We start from the raw sequence: 15,885 nt of genomic DNA, 5'->3' as shown, positions 1-15,885 counted from the left end.
GAAATGGGTTCTTGTTCCATGTCCTGGATCCCAGGAAGCCCTTGCCCTGGACCCTGTAATGCCCGGGGTCTTCCTGAGAAACGCTGGTGCCACTGGAGCACAGCCCAGCCCACTCCAGTTTCTCCGCTTTGTAACTGCTCTTGTGTTTAGCAGGTCTTCCAGGACTTAGACACTGCTTGGTGTGAGCCAGATTTTGTGTGGAAAGAGGACAGGTTCAAGCCGGCAACCAACCAGCCCAGAACCATCTTTTATGTTTCCAGATTCTGTGGCCAAAAACTTACCTGTGGACATTGAGGGTGATGCATTTCTGCTCCAAGACATCTGTGGACTCAGCTGGAGGGATGGAAAGGATGTGGAGCCTCTTCATTCCTGGCCTGGGCTTGGACTTGCTGTGCAGCCTCTCAGTGGCACCAGGGCCCCCTTGTGTCACAGCGGCCTGGGGTTGGTAGCACTGCCCCAGGATGTCCCAGGCTTCATGATGTCCAGGCTCCCCTGGCATGGCGGCCTCAGGTGGGTGGCACTGCTCTGACGGACGTCCCAGGCTTCATGATGGTAGGGCCTCCTTGTGCCATGGACGCCTTGCAATGGTGGCACTGCCCCAGGGTGTCCCAGGCTCCAAGACCAGTGTTCCGTCCAGCGAAGGGAAGTTGTACTGTAACGTCTAGTCTCGGAAGATGCCTGGGGTCCTATCCTTCAGAGCGGTCCTACACTCACCACAAATCAAACCAGGGGAGGTCCAGCCAGAATTTGCAGCTGTGTTTCAGGTCGTTCCACAAGACCTCTTTTATTTTGACCTAGTCAGGTATATAATTCTTTTTCTCTTTGGTTTTTTTGAGACAGGCAAAGAAAACCTTTTTGTTGCCCAGGCAGTGGTGTGAGCACGACTTATTACAGCCTCAACCTCCCAGGCTCAAGCGATTCTCCTGCCTCAGTCTCCTGAGTAGCCAGGACCCACAGGTACATGTCCCCCATGTCCCCATGCCTGACTTATTTTTGTATTTTTTTGTAGAGATGGATTTTTGCAATGTTGTCCAGGCTGGACTCGAACTCCTGGACTTAAGCACTCCAGCTGCCTCAGCCTCCCAAAGTACTGAGATCACAGGCATGAGCCACCGTGCCTGGCCAAATGTGTTTCTAATTTCAAAATTAAGAAGACCCAGAGCCAGTTAATTACATCTCTACTGGAACATGCTCCTTATAGTACATTAGGTAAAATCATCCAGAACTTGGAAAAGGGGCTGGACAGGCACAGCCCTTCGAGGTTGTCTGATGAACCCCTGGGGTCTTTAACCATCTGGAGAGATGTACCATGTCAGACTCACTGTTGTCGATGGGCTGAAGCCCAGGTTTCATGACATTATGCATCGGCTTGTAGTACTTTCTCTGGCAGAGATGCGAGTGACTTCTGCTCACTGAGAGGCTCATCTCAGGGACTTCATGGCCTGAGGGACGGCAGCCTGTTTGAGCTGATCGAGCAATCTCGTGCTACCCTTATTATCTGAAACGCCTATGAGTGACTTCTCACACGGTCTTTGAAGCGGCTTCATGCCCGCGCTCCTTGGTAATGATCGAATGCTTTTTTTGACCCCTCGTCCCCTTTCTTTGGGGTGTTCCAGTCTCAGGTCTCATGTGTTCTGCTTCTGCAGGAATTTCTGAAGCTGCTGAGTGTAGAAAGCACTGAGGAGGCTGTGCTCCCACCCCTGTGAGTCTTCCAGGCATCATCCTCTCCCCTTGGCGAGGCGGCGTCCATGGCACACCGAGGAGGCTGTGCTCCTGTCCCCCGTGAGCTTTCCAGGTGTCCTCGTCTCCCCTCCAGGGGGACAGGAGGAACCTTTCAAACCCTTCTTAAACTTGTTTTCATGTCTTTAACAGATTTCTTTGCATCGTCTCCCTTATCCAGAAGTGAGGGTGAACGCTGAGTTATTCACGGGAGTCAAGAAACCACACGCAGCCCAAAGAGACGTTTGTTTCCCTGAAAGGATTTGTGTGTGTTCACCTTAAAATGCAACTCAGTAAAACAGGTGTGTTTTGAGGAATGACTTTAAATTACCCAGGTAAAAATGTGACAGTTAAATTTCATCGTCTCTGCGGGTGTCCACAACCCCCTTCTTTGGTTGCGTGTGAGTTTGTGACTTGTGGTTATTTTTGAAGAAAGAAAATCTGTTGTCGAGGACTTCAGAGGGTGTGCTGGGATTGTGTAGGGTGGACATCGGGGGCTTCAGTGTGTGGCTTCCTTGAAGAGGTTCAAATTAAGGCTGAGAGTCCCTACTCCAAAATGCTCCGAAACCTGAAACATTCGGAGCTTCCCCATGACACTCGAAGGAAATGCTCTTCGGAGCACTTTGGATTTCAGGCGGGGGATGCTCAACTGGAAAGTGAAATATTGGAAGACCCTTCTGGCCCCAGGAGCTTGGATAAGGACATGGAGGGGGCCTGTGCTGGGTGTCTCTGGAGTGTGAGGTAGCCTGGGCTTACTGTACTGGTTTTTGTAGGAGCCACAGAAGGGAAAGAGGGTCAAAGTGGCCACGTCTGACTCCTGAGAAGTCTGGACCAGAAGGAGGTGGGCACGGAGGGTAGCAGTTGAGTCCCCAGCGTCCGGGGCTCCTGTCCCTGGTGGAGTTGAGAGCCTCCTCTATTTGTGGCCTCTCCTCTGTCAGCAGCCACTGAGGCCTGAAGGGAGAGGGGGCTGAGAAGAGGAGGAAGGATAGGCCTGCTTCTGGAGAAGGCCAGCATCGGCCTGTGCTAGCCTCGTGTGTCACTACTGTATCCAGGGTGCACGGCCGTGCCTCGTGGTGTAGCGGTTCCCGAGATGCACAGCACTCTTGTCTGCAGTAACGGCTTTGTCTCCGACCCTTGGAGGCAAGTTACCTTTTTCCCCAGTGAAAAGAGGTAGAAAATCTTACAGAAATTCATTTGCTCTCATGTCTATTTTCCGATAAGACATGGTCGCTTAGGCTAAATCTCTGGGGAGGTCAAGGCAGGAGGATCACTTGAGGCCAAGGGGTTCAAGACCAGTCTGGACAACATAGCAAGACCCCATCTGTATAACAGCAAAATTAGCTGAGTGTCGTGGTGCGTGCCTGTGGTCCCTGCTACTCTGGAGGCTGAGGTTGGGAAGATCACTTAAGGCTACAGTGAGCTGCGATTGCTCCAGTGTACTCCAATCTTGGCGACAGAGCCAAGACCCTGTCTCAGAAAGAAAAGTAAAAAAAAAAAATTCAGAAATGTCATTTTCTCTTTAAATCATCCCAAAAGGAAAATCGTTTTTTTCTAAGAATGTAAAGGGTAACTGATATGATTCGTTCCTTGCATTGTTTCTCCTTTTCAAATATTTACAGTAGTCCGTCCACATCGTCTCTGATCTCATTACAAAGCAGCAGGTGTCTTCCAGGTTAGTGGTGTTTCTCTGTGTCGCATCTTGGAGAACAGCCAGCATGAAACCTCTTACCACGATCATGCACATTGTTTGTAGTCTCAATTAAAATCCTCTCCAGAGACGCCTCTGCTGCTTATTATAGCAGAACTTTGGTTGCGCTGAAATGTGCATTCAGCTAATGGTTTTAAGTTCATATCTGAGATGATGCTGTATAATTCATGAAGCATATGGGATCAGTAATGATTGAAGATAATTCTGGCTGATGTCATTTAGAGGATATTTTTCACTTCAAGTTAAAACTTCCTTCGCGATAGTCATTTTGGGATTCATTTAACTATGTGCTTTATTTCATAGCTCAAATTTTCATTAGTCATTTCATAACATAGGATTTTGAAAGCAGATTTGGCAAAATCTTTCTAACAAAATGTTTGCTGATGACGTCCCAAGGAACAGCACTCAGAATTGCTGGTAACTGTGGTACATTTTAAGGCTGATGATAGAAGGCACTTGAAAAGTAAGGGCTGCTTTGTGAGGCAGATGGGGTTTGAGCCCCGACCCTCCTGATATGTAAGCCCTGACCTCTCCACTGGGAGATGAGAAGGGTGCCAGCATCCACCTCACAGGCCGTCCTGAGAACCCGGGACTAAGGGCTTGTGTTCCTCTTGCAGGTGGAGCAGATGTGGGGGCTTGAAGATATACACACTGCAGGCTGCCAGTGTCGGGGTAATCCAGTTTAGTCATAAAGGTGAGATTTGCTTTGCTCCCCTGCAGACCAGGTGCGGTGCTGCTGTTGTAGCAGGTGTGTGGATCCTCTTGGGTGGTCCTCAGGTGGACAACGAGTCACTGATTCGGATTCCCAGGGTTAGATGTGAGGGGACCATGGACCTCATGTGTTCAGAGGGGTGGAGTAAAAATCTTCCCTTGTAATTCCAGGACTGTCTATCCCAAGAATGCCAAACCACTGGCTTTCACCTGACACCGTCGTAGGTATGGAAATGAGGACTCATGTTTCACATACCTGAGCCAGTACGCGTTTCCCTCCAGGGCCGTGGCCGAGCCATCCTGATTTCGCTGGGTTGCCAGCCTGGGGATCTGTAAGCCCACCGACGTCTCTGGTCTCAGCCCCCGCTCCCCATGGGGACAGGAGGTGGCTTCAGGAGGCTGGTGATGAATGCCTGAATAAAGCCGACTTGTGACTGCAGTTCTGTCTAAGGGCCTCCCCGGGTGTTAGATGTCAGTAAATGACACCTGTGTGTGGATCTCATGTGATGAGAAAAACAGTGGGGAAAACCAAAGCTTGTGGAGTCTGCAGGTTCTGGACTTGGGGGTGTGTGTACTTGTGTACTTGGTGAGGGGTGAGATATCTGGAATGAGTGTGCAGGTGTGTCACGTTTGTGCATGTGTGGTGAGTGTATTTGGCAGGTGTGGGTGGAGTGAGCGTGTTCATGTGTGTCATATGTATTTGAGGCTGTGTGTGGAATGTGTACATGCATCACATTTGGTGAGTGTATTTGAGGGTGTGTATGGAGTGCATACATGCGTTTGCGTGTATAGTATTGGGTGAAGGGGTGGCATGCACACGTGTATGCTGTGTGTGGGGTTTTTACTTTGTCCTCCCCTGAGCCTGCTCCTGGGCCCTACTGTCCTGGTAGGTTTAGAGTTTTGTGTGTCTTTGATTCCGGAAGATTCTGGAACCAAATTCTGAAGCTGTGATCACAAACTTGCAGCCCTGGAGGACGCTGGTTCATGGAGCTGGCACGAGGGTCTCTGTGCTGGCCTCTCCCTGGGCTCTGTCCACAGAAGAGCATGTCCGATGATTGAGCTGTGCGGGTCTGTGGCTCCCCAGCCTCGAGTCCGCCCTCGGTTCTGCCCCTCCTCTGTTTTTCTTGCTGAGGGGCTCCGGGAAGTGGTGCCTGGGATGGCGTTTTCACCCTGGGGTTGCCTCACCAGCTGCCCAGGTACTCGTTGCGTGAGGCCTGCTGCCGTCCTGGGTGGACGGGGCTGTCTTGGGGACATCCCTGAGCACCTGCGGGAAGGCAGGTTTAGGAAGTGCCAGAGGTGAGTGGCTTCCTCCCACACTTGATTTTCTGGAAAGTTCTAGGTCTCCTATTTTTCCCTAAGGGAAGTTAGAAACTGAGTTTCTCTTTAGGGGAACGTCTTTGCAGCCTCTGTTGTTTGAATGTTCTCCAGGTGCGGAATACTCGGGGCCGTGTGTGTTTGGGAACTTCCGTGTCCTGAGCGAATTCAGTAGGGAATGGAGAGAGGCCTCCTGTCAGCTTGGCCTCTGTTTCCAGCTTGTTGAGGGTTGACGGCTGCTGGTATTCCAGGGAGAGTAAAACACTGGGCGGTGTGGGATGGGAACGTTCCCTCTGACAAGGTCAGTGGGAAAGCATCTAAACAAACGTAGCTGTTCTCTGGCCTCCTCGGGGTGGAGTTTGTTTTGTGGTGGTGAGGGAAAGCTACCCTTGTTCCTGTTCCTCACCATTTGAAAGGTGTCCAGGGCTCGTTCCTCTGGAGAGGTGATGCGCGTGAGTGGGGGTCAGGTCACAGGCTCCGAAGTTATTTGGGACCTGTCAACTGATTTCCTGAACACACAGGTGCTTGGTAAAGATGTTCCTGATTAGCTAAAACATTTCAAGAGGATGTGATAGCAGGTGGTTGTTTAAAGACTATCACAATTTTCCTGTTACTTTTTAAATGCCTGTTGAATAGGGAAGGATTCACATATTTTTCTTATCCTGTCTGCATACTTGATATTTTGTTTTTTGTTTTTTATGTGGGTGTGCAGTTAACAGGAATTAGAAGCAGTCTCAGCCCTGGGGAGACTTCAGGGCCACCTCAGTCAGTGTTGAAGGGAGGCAGGGATTTGGGGGCTACCTCCTCCATAGGACGGACACCAAGGGCCAGAGGTCAGCAATCTCAGTGAGGTCACAAAGACGGGCACACCCAGCACCCTGGCCCATGTGCCTCTCCTTCACGTTTGTCTCTGCTCAAACTGCTCTCCTGGGTCATCACGGGTGATGTCTAGGTGCGTGCTTGCTTCTTGCAGAAGTGGTATCTGGCTGTGGTCAGTGTGGGCCCTCAGGACTTCCATGTTTTTGGCTCACATCAATATTGGGCAGTGGTGTGTATTTGTTTTGGAGTGGTAGATCCGGTGGATTTTGGCTTTGCCAACTCATTTAATACCTGTTCTCCTAGGTGCTTGGACCCTCTCGTAAGCCACATGTTCTCCTAGATGCTGGGGCCCTATCATAAGCTGCATGTTCTCCTAGGTGCTGGGACCCTCTTGTAAAGCTGCATGTTCTCCTAGGCACTGGGATCCTATCATAAGGTGTGTGTTCTCCTAGGCGCTGGGACCCTATCGTAAACTGCATGTGAGGGATCTCGGAGGTGCTCCTTATGAGGATCTGACACCTGACCTGAGGTGGAACAGTTGCAATTCAAAACCAGCCCCCAGAAAAATTGTCTTCCATGAAACCCATCCCTGGTGCCAAAAAGGCTGGGGGACAGCTGGCTTAACAGGTGCTGAGATGTCTGTAGATTTTTGGACTTGGGCCTCAGTTGAAGAGGATTCGATTTTGAAAGGTGGGGATTGAAGGCTTCTAAAGGGCAGGTTTTCATCTCCAGTGGGGCCTGGGCACAACTGGGTAGAACTGACCCAGAAGCTGACAACTAGTCAGGCTGGCTCACTGCCTGTGTCCTGTGTGTGCAGCCTTGCTGTTTATTCAATTGTCTGGTGGTGGTGTGGATTCCATCCACAGCCTCAGAGTAGTGGAACCCATTACTTCAAGGCTGACCTTATTTAACTTTATCAAAAAGACATGAAAATCATTTAGTATAAATCTTCCAGATACCTGTATCCTTTCTTTTCCCAGAGGCTTTTAAGTATTGCAACTTAAAAATCTTCAAAAATAACTTTAAAGGAAAAGCTCTAAGTACATTTTTGATGAGCACGCTTGATAGCTTTAATATGTGAAGTAAATTCCCTTGACTTTTGTATTCCTAGAAACTCGTTCATGTTTGCAGAAGACTTTGCATTTTGTCAACAGTGGCCACTGTTCGGTGACCATCATACCTGCCGTGTCTCATTTAGAAAGTGGGATGTGGATGTATTAACTTTTCAGACACACAAACACATGGGCTGTTTGTTTCTGGTTTTGAATTTTTTGTTTTTTTTTTCCCCAGCTGAATTCAAGAAAGGGAAACAAGCAGACAGAGTAAGTACCCGAAAGCGTCTAAGTGGCTGGGTGGGGGATCCTTCTATGGTGTTGGATTGTGTTCTGCCAGACATCGCTCCTCAAAAAGCTGACCCTGAAAGGGCTGGCATTGCCCTCACCCTGAGACATTTGTCTGTCTCACCAGAAAATGAAGAATCTGCCAGAGTACTGTGAGTCACATTCAGTCAGAACTCGATTAACTAAGAGGCTTTGTCTCAAAGGCCAAAACATGAGGACACATTTTTAATTTTTAAGGAGCCCTTCGTCGTCAGTCAGTTCTCACGTGTACTGCATTAGGAAACCTCTGAACTTCCACGATCAGGCCCAGAGCTCTGAGGGAAAGTGGTTGTGACCTTCCCACTGTTTTTGTCACTAGCTTTATTCATTTCCTTAAAACCCTTTTTGTATGAGTTCTATTTTAGTTTGAAAAAAAATTCACTTAGGTAGAACTGGAAGTGTTTCCGCAGTGTTAATACTCATGACCCGTTCTGGGTCTCGGTATATGTGTACTGCATAAATGTACATGTTTGTATGTGGTGTACCCATACTACGTGTATTTCCACTGTGCAAGTATTTACAATGTATAAGTATGTACACTACATATGTGTCCTACAGACGTGCATGCTGTAGGCATGCTTGTACATGTGTATATGTGTGTATGGGCACTATGGTTATATGCACACTACTTGGACACCTATCTGTTCTGCATGTGTACATACATGCATGTATTTAATGCCATATGCATACCTGTGTATGTACATCATGTGGTTATGTGCACATTATTTCTGCAGATGTATATATACATATGTGCATACAAGCATGCATGTACACTATGCACACTGAATAAACTTTTGGATATGTACACACTAATACATATACATGCTGCGTATGTATGTACACTATTGCATATGTGTATATGCTTTATACGTTAGTGTACTGATATACATTGTATACATGTGCATATGTGTACACTGCGCATTTGTATGCATGCTGTCGTGCACCTACATATATTGGATAAGAATGTATGCTATATGCATGTGTATACATATAGTAAATAGCATACCTGTGTACATATGGATTTGCATGTGTATGCCATATGCATGTACATACAGGTTATAGTATACCTGTGTACACTGTATGCATATAGAAGTGTGTACATGCTATGCAAGTGCATACATGTTAGCATACCGGATGTGTGTATGCTCTATGCTTGTACACACGTAGTGAACTTGTTTGTACACTATATATATTTGGATATGTGTACACTCTGCATGTACACTACATGGATCTGGATGTGTGTGCACTCTGTACACATGTAGTGCTCTTATGTACACTATACATATTCAGATGTGTGTATGTTCTATGCAGGTACATGTGTTACAGTGTACCATATATGTACACTATGTGGATGTAAATGTGTGTGTGCTCTATGGCACCAGGAATAGGGCTCCCTGAGGGATCCAAGAATGCACCATCTCACCGGCACCAGAGAGTGTAGGAAGAAAACAGTTGTTTGTTGCAACCTAGTTGAAATTTGACAGGTTACTATACCCTTTGCAATGATTTAGGAACAGTCACTTCATTGATGTGTGTGTTCCTGAAATCATGAACAGCTCTGTGAGGTGTGTCTCATCCCCAGATGAGAGAGGGAACCGAAACAACAATGACTCGGTCACTTAAGTGAGGTAGAAATAACAGAGCAGCTGTCTAGCTTTCCATATTATAACTTTGTCAGGAGCTCAATGAGAAATCGGCACTCATCAGGAAATGTGTCCATTTTCTACTGTTCTTTATTCGTGGTATATTTACTGCCTCGTGTTATTCCTCACGATGTAGCAAAATCCCTCCTAGAGTTGTGAATATAAACAGTTTATGACAAATGTAGTATCTTCTTTATTAACGTTGAAAACGATATGTAAGTTCACCTTCAGATTCTGTTTGGAAGGATGAGAAAGAAGATGATTAGGACAAAAGAATAGAGAGCTTTCAAGTAAACAGGGAAAATAAGGACTTTGTGCAAAATATTTCCAAATTTGGAATTTGAGAATACTAAATCTCACATCTAAGATCGTAGGTAGCTTTTTTGGGTTTTTAAAATTAGTACTTGGTTTTCCATGCCTTTGGGAATTTCACTCCTGATGGAGGATTGCAAGAATAATCTGATTTTTCAGAACAGAAGGACAGTCTGTCTCAAAGGTAAATTCCAGGTTCTACCATAGAGAAATAGAAATTGCTGTCAACTTTCTGTAAGGTTCTTCAGTTCTTTCCTCTTCTGTGGTTAAAAAACCATCTCTGGGTTTAGTCTCAGCCAAGTTCCTCTTACTAGGTTGCCTTACATTTCACACAGCTGTTGAGAGTCTTCATCATTCATAGTTAACTTGTTAAAAGCAAAAGCTTATACTAGTTAGATCTGAGCACCTTAAAGGCAGGGCTTTGTTTTATATTTTTAATAAGCAGCAGGGTGATGGCAGGGCTGGGGCCCTTCATCCCATCATGCATTCCTTTGAGCTTTCAGAGTTCTCACTGTGTGCTGAGTGTGGTGTTGGCTGTTTAGGGTTTAAATAGGAATACGAGGCTCTGCGACTTGGGACGCTCTTACTACCTTCATAGAGAGCTTGGTGACAGCTTAGCATTACAGCTTTCACACCTGTTGTGTATACTTTATTACGGTCCCACAGAAAGGGTGTTGATTTAAATGTAACGAATTTCTCGTGTTTATTTTTGCCTTTATTCCTAGTTACAGTCCCGATACTTTTTCTTCCTTTAAAATCTTGCTAATCACTGGTGAATTAGTGATAAACTATATTTATGTGTTCTCTAAATCTAGCGATTTAACTGGAGGTCATTATTCTTGTACCATGTGTCAGTGCTGTGTCAGGGTGGCTCAGTTTTACATTGTCAAAGGATTAACTAGAGCAGGATGCAGCCTTACTGGAACTTGCTCATTTATGAAATACAGGCACTTTATTTTTTGTTATACTTGAGGTGTGCTCAAATGTAAACAGTTTGAGCTGTGTTAGAAGGATATACAAGATTGTAATGAAGAAAACGACAATTTGATCAAGTACCAGCTAATGAACTTTATGTTTGAAGTATATGGAACATGGACCTTGGCAATCAGTTTTCATCTTGATCTTTTATTTTTTTATTAGAATCTTGGTCTGTCACCCAGGCTGGAAGGGTGGAGCACAGTAGTACGATGTCCGTTCACTGTAACCTCTACTTCCCAGGTTCAAGCGATTCTTATGCCTCAGCCTCCCTAGTAGCTGGGGTTACAGGGTGTGTGCTTTTCTGTGCTCTTTAATAAAGTGCCAAGGGTTCCTGAGACTTAAAAGTTTGAAAACCACTGGCTTAAACCGACAAAATTGTCCACGATTCTTCAGTGTATCTTCTAATCTGTTGTTGGAGAAAGGACGGTAAGGGTTGCTTTTCTTTTTTCCTTTCACAACTCAATGGTGCTGGGACAACTGGGGTATCCACTTGGAAAAGGATGGACTGGACCCTTCCTCACCCTACAGGCAAAGCTCAACATGGATCCAATGTAAGGAGCCGACTGTGAGACCCATTCTGTCAGTCTGCTGGGTACCATAACGGACACAGACCGTGCGACTTAGACAATAGCATCTTGTTTCCTTTTTCCTGGAGACTGGAAGCCTGGGATCAAGGTGCGGGCAGGGTTGGATTCTCTGGGGCCTCACTCCATGCTGTGTAGATGGCGTCTTCTCTGTGTCTTCACAGGTTTCTCTTATGTGCGTGCAGCACTGAGGACCGTGTCTAAATTCTCTTAAAAGAACACCAGTCATACTGGATCAGGGCCCACTCTTAAGATCTCATGGGACCTAAATTGCCAAGTTAAAGGCCCTGTATCTAAATACAGTGACATTTTGAGTTTCTGGGGTTGTGACTTTAACATGGGAATCTTGGAGGGGGGGCAGGGGACAGTTCAGCCCATGACACCTTTAGAGGAGAATTCTGGAGAAACGGTTACGTTGGATTAGGCAATGTTTCCTTGGCTGAGACGTCTAAAGCTGTAACAAGCAACTGAAGGAAAAAAGACAGTATCAAAATTAAAATGTTCATTTCAGAGGATACTACTAAAGTTAAAAGACAACCCACAGAACAGGATACATTGTCACAATGAAGGCCTGATATCAAGAATATATTTAAAAACTTTTAATAACAATCCAATTTAAAAATGGACAAAGGATTTGAATAGACATTCTCCAAAGAAAGACATATAAATGCCTTAAAAAGCACATGAGATGGTTAGTAGAATTCATCATCTTAGAAATGGAAATCAAAACCACTGTGAGATACCACTTCACAACCACCGGGAGGGGTAAAACCCCAGTATTGGACAGTGACGTGGTGAATTTGGGAAAACTGAAGTCTTGACATATTGCTAGTGGGAGGGGAAGTAAAATGGTACAGTTGATGTGGAAAAGTCTGGCAGTTCCTCAGAAAATTTAAATATGAAATCACCGGACGACCCAGCAATTTCACTCCTAGGCATATGCCCAAGAAAACTGAAAACACTTTTACAAAAAAAATCTTATGCAAGAATCTTCATAGCATCAGCATTCGAAGTAGTAGAAACAGTCCAGGTGTCAACAGGTCACTCATTGTGAGAATTCCACTCACCTTGGACGTGAAAGATGCCAGCACCGAAGGTCACGCCAAAGGTCACGCACTGTACGATTCTCCTCACAACAGGTGTCCAGAATGGGCAAATCCAGAGAAATGGAAGTTGGCTGGCGATTGCCAGGTGCTGGCGGAAGGAAGGAGCAGGTGCTGACTCTTAATGGGTTCAAGGTTTCTTCGGTCCGTGGTGAAAAAGTCCCAGAATTACATACTAGTGGTTGATGTGCAGCTTTGAGAATACGCTAAACAGACTGAATTGTATCCTTTAATATTGGGGCTTTTATGGTTTGTAAATTCCTTTCAATTTCAAAAGGAACTCAAGAACTTCTTTGGTGTTGACATTTAGATGGCGAAAGAGACAGTATCCAAAACAAGTTACTATGTAACTCACGTCCCCAGAGTTAAACTTCATTTTCTGAGGATCTTGAAGTGTTTGAGCCTAGGTGACACAATGATCCTATACTAGATGTTACACCCCATCTTACTGATTTCTATCTCACATAACCATATTCAGGAAAAACCGACATGTAAACGTGAGCTGAATGCTATGCAGAGGCACATTCCTCTTACCCGGTTGATCTTTAGTGGTGCAGTAAGAGATGAGGTCATAGCAACGTTAGTTTAGTTAGTTTAACTTCCATGGCAACAGGAATTTGGCATATCTGATGAGTTAGATCTCCCTGCACAGTTCCTAATGGGGTTGCCCATTTCTGTGTGGTGTCTGTGTATATTCTCGCTGTGGAAATAAGTGATAGCACCTGCACAAACACTTGCCCGGAAACGCGCACGAAGCTGGTGAAGGCAGAGGACAGATGAGAGGGAAGCATGGCTCAGCCCTGGCAAAGAAGATCGTTATTCCAAACGCAGAAGATTCAGGAACACAATCCTTGGGAAGACTGGTGATGTCCGTGGATCTCACCGCTGTTGTGTTGTATCTGTGCAGCCAGTTACCGGAGCTCTCAGAATCGCACGTGTTGGTATTGGTGTCATCACTCAACGCTTCTGACTTTTCCTGGTGCTGATGCGGACTGCATGTGGCGGAAGCAAAGTGCTGACCTAGCACAGATCATCAGATCCCAGTTCTTTTTTATGAAGGGGGGCAGGGTTAGAACCCCCCCACACTCCCCAATCCTGTAAGAACTGGGATCTGATGATCTGTGCTGTCGAGAGAGGCAGGGTAAGAACACCCCACTCCCCAATCCCATTGTTGAAAATAATAGTTGGCTTGGGAGGGTTTTTACTCCTAAGGTTGAACCGTGCATTTCTGGAGCCTGGGCTGTCAGCCATGGTGGCTGGGGAAGGCTGGGGCTGTGGTCGTCCGGCCGCCGGCAGCCCTGCTGGTGGGTCCTGCCTCTTTGACACCATTCCTTTCTGAAGCTTGCTTTCCCCGGTGTTGGAAGTAGCAGCACTGGAGGAATGGCCGCCTTCCTACAGCGAAGCTCTGCCAGGAGAGAAGAAGACACGGAGCGTCTGTTCAAGGACGTGAAGTCCTCCTGGTTGATGTTACCATTACCTGGCATTTCACAGGAGGTAACTCGCAGATGCCACACTGATGGAAAGCTGCAGCAGCGCAGTTCGAGTCCAGGGCCAGCTGGAGCACATCAGCAAGGTCAGGCTGGACGCATGTGCTTGCTGACAGGAAACTGACAAGAAATAAGTCATTTCAGGAAAATGACAGGAAGATGACAGGAAAGAGGCCCATGAGGAGAGGAACCAGTGGATTCAAAGCAGGAAACTGAAGGAGCGAGCCATCACAGGGTGGGAGGCTCAGGAGCCAGCAGGCAAGTGGGATGTGGCCTCAGGGTGCTGCTGGGTTGGTGAGGGGCCTTTTGTGACTTTTCTAAAAGTGCAATCAGTTGTAGGGGTGGGTAATGGCTCCCGCGGATAAGAGCCAAGCGTCTTGCAGGAGACCAACGTGTGCACTGGGAGTTCCCAGTTGCGTGTCCCGGCATGCGGCCCAGACACCCCTGACAAGGCTCAGTGCACCAGGCACACAGTGGACTCTTGATTCCTGACCCAACGACGAAGTGAGGGAGTGAGTGAGGGCCGAGACACAGGTGCAGGGATGCATGGGACGGGGTGTAGTCAGGTGAAGAGTCAAGCTGTGGGGTCCGGGAGAGATGGGTTTGAGAATAAAAGGGACGGGGGTGCAGTCAGGTGGAGAGTCTTGCTGCTGGGGTCTGGGAAATGTGTTGTGTTTGCTTCTATCTGAACAGCTGGACCTGAGCGTGTCTGTGCTTTGACATTTAATCTGGACAGTATCCTCAGCAGGGTGTGTATCTCTGTGGCAGACGACACACCGGCCACAGTGGATGTCAGCGGCGGTGGCTGGACTCAGGGTCCGTGAATGTTGCGTGATCGAACGTGTTTGGTACATTCTCAGCTCCTGCTCAGGTGCCTCCCGAGCATCAGGTGCTGTGGCTCCCCACAGCCTTCCCATCTGTGTGTAGCATGACCACCACCTTCCTACCATGCGTTTGTCCTACCACGGCTGCCGTGTCTAACGGGCGCTTTGCTTTCCAGCTACTTTCTTATAATCAAAACCCTTGAACGACTTTGTCTGTGTTTCAGAGATGATAGGGTATTAGTCTTTCATGATTGCTCTGAGGATTTCCAAAAGCAAATGCAACTTACAGGATGCAAGATATTGGAAATGACAGTAATTATTAGATGAGCTTTCTCAGTCTTTTGATTGTGGTAAAATTACATAGCACTCTATTTTTAAGTGTATGGTTTGGTGGCATTATGTGTGTTCACACTGTCGTGCCGTGATCACCGCCATCCATCTCCAGAACTTCCTAGTCTCCCCACGCTTGAAACTCGATCTACCGAGGGGCCTCTCATCCCAGTTGACATTTCACTGCAGAAGGGGTTGTGGGCTTCATGGTCCATTGACAAATAGAACGTTACTTTTTTGTTGTTGTTTTTCAAGCACATCGAACCCTAATTCCTTTGGCCTTTACTAAAGTGGCATTTTGTAATTCCACATGATTTCATCGTTATACTCGCAGGAGAGAATGCTTCCTGTAAACCAGAAGGGTCTCTGAGATGGTTCTCAGCCCATAGAGAGTTCATTTTCCCAAGGTTAAAGACACAGCCTCGGGAGGGGTTGAGGACACACTGCGACAGCCTCAGGAGGTCCTGGACATGTGCCCAAGGTGTTTGGGGCACAACTTGGTCTTACACATTTTAGGGAGACGTGAGACATCAATATATGTGAGATGTACGTTGGTTCAGTCCAGGAAGGGAGGGACGGCTCGAAGCGGGGAGGGGTTTCCAGGTCACAGGTAGATCAGACAAAAGCGTTTCTGGTGCACCTTTCCAGAGGAAGCAGCCAGATCCGCATTTATCTCCGTGTGCAGATGGTGACTTTGAGTTCTGTCCTCTGTCCATGAGGAATTTCCTTGTGGATCAGTTGTGAGGGAGGTACGTGGCTTTTTTTCCCCCTCCCCCCAGTAGCTGTCTCTGTTCGGAAGAGCATAGGAGGCAGGTTTGCTCTAAGCCCTTCCTCACCTTGACGTCCCTTTAGCTTAGTGATTTTGGGGTCCTGAGATGTATTTTCAACTTCACGTTTCTGAACACACTGGCACTCTAAACAGTATTGTAGGAGGCATCTAACTTACTTAGAAGAAGAATCTATTTGGAAGGACT

The 15,885-nt window shown here is 46.9% G+C and overlaps 1 protein-coding gene across 1 annotated transcript in view; it reads left to right on the top strand.

The window, feature by feature from the left end:
* Positions 1 to 15,885, top strand: part of LOC106993580 (uncharacterized) — a 53,787-nt gene that overhangs the window by 28,687 nt on the left and 9,215 nt on the right. Inside the window, exons 3-9 of the mRNA XM_077967256.1 lie at positions 261 to 510; positions 1,010 to 1,561; positions 1,647 to 1,782; positions 1,873 to 2,021; positions 4,045 to 4,168; positions 6,575 to 6,707; positions 7,562 to 7,593. Of these exons, the coding sequence (XP_077823382.1) occupies positions 261 to 294 (34 nt within the window). The 3' untranslated portion in view covers positions 295 to 510; positions 1,010 to 1,561; positions 1,647 to 1,782; ... (2 more) ...; positions 6,575 to 6,707; positions 7,562 to 7,593. The remainder of the gene's footprint in view (positions 1 to 260; positions 511 to 1,009; positions 1,562 to 1,646; positions 1,783 to 1,872; positions 2,022 to 4,044; positions 4,169 to 6,574; positions 6,708 to 7,561; positions 7,594 to 15,885) is intronic.

The sequence above is a fragment of the Macaca mulatta genome, chromosome 15 (genome assembly GCF_049350105.2).
Source record: "Macaca mulatta isolate MMU2019108-1 chromosome 15, T2T-MMU8v2.0, whole genome shotgun sequence".
Lineage (NCBI taxonomy): Eukaryota > Metazoa > Chordata > Mammalia > Primates > Cercopithecidae > Macaca > Macaca mulatta.
This window is presented reverse-complemented; position numbering and strand designations above follow the sequence as displayed.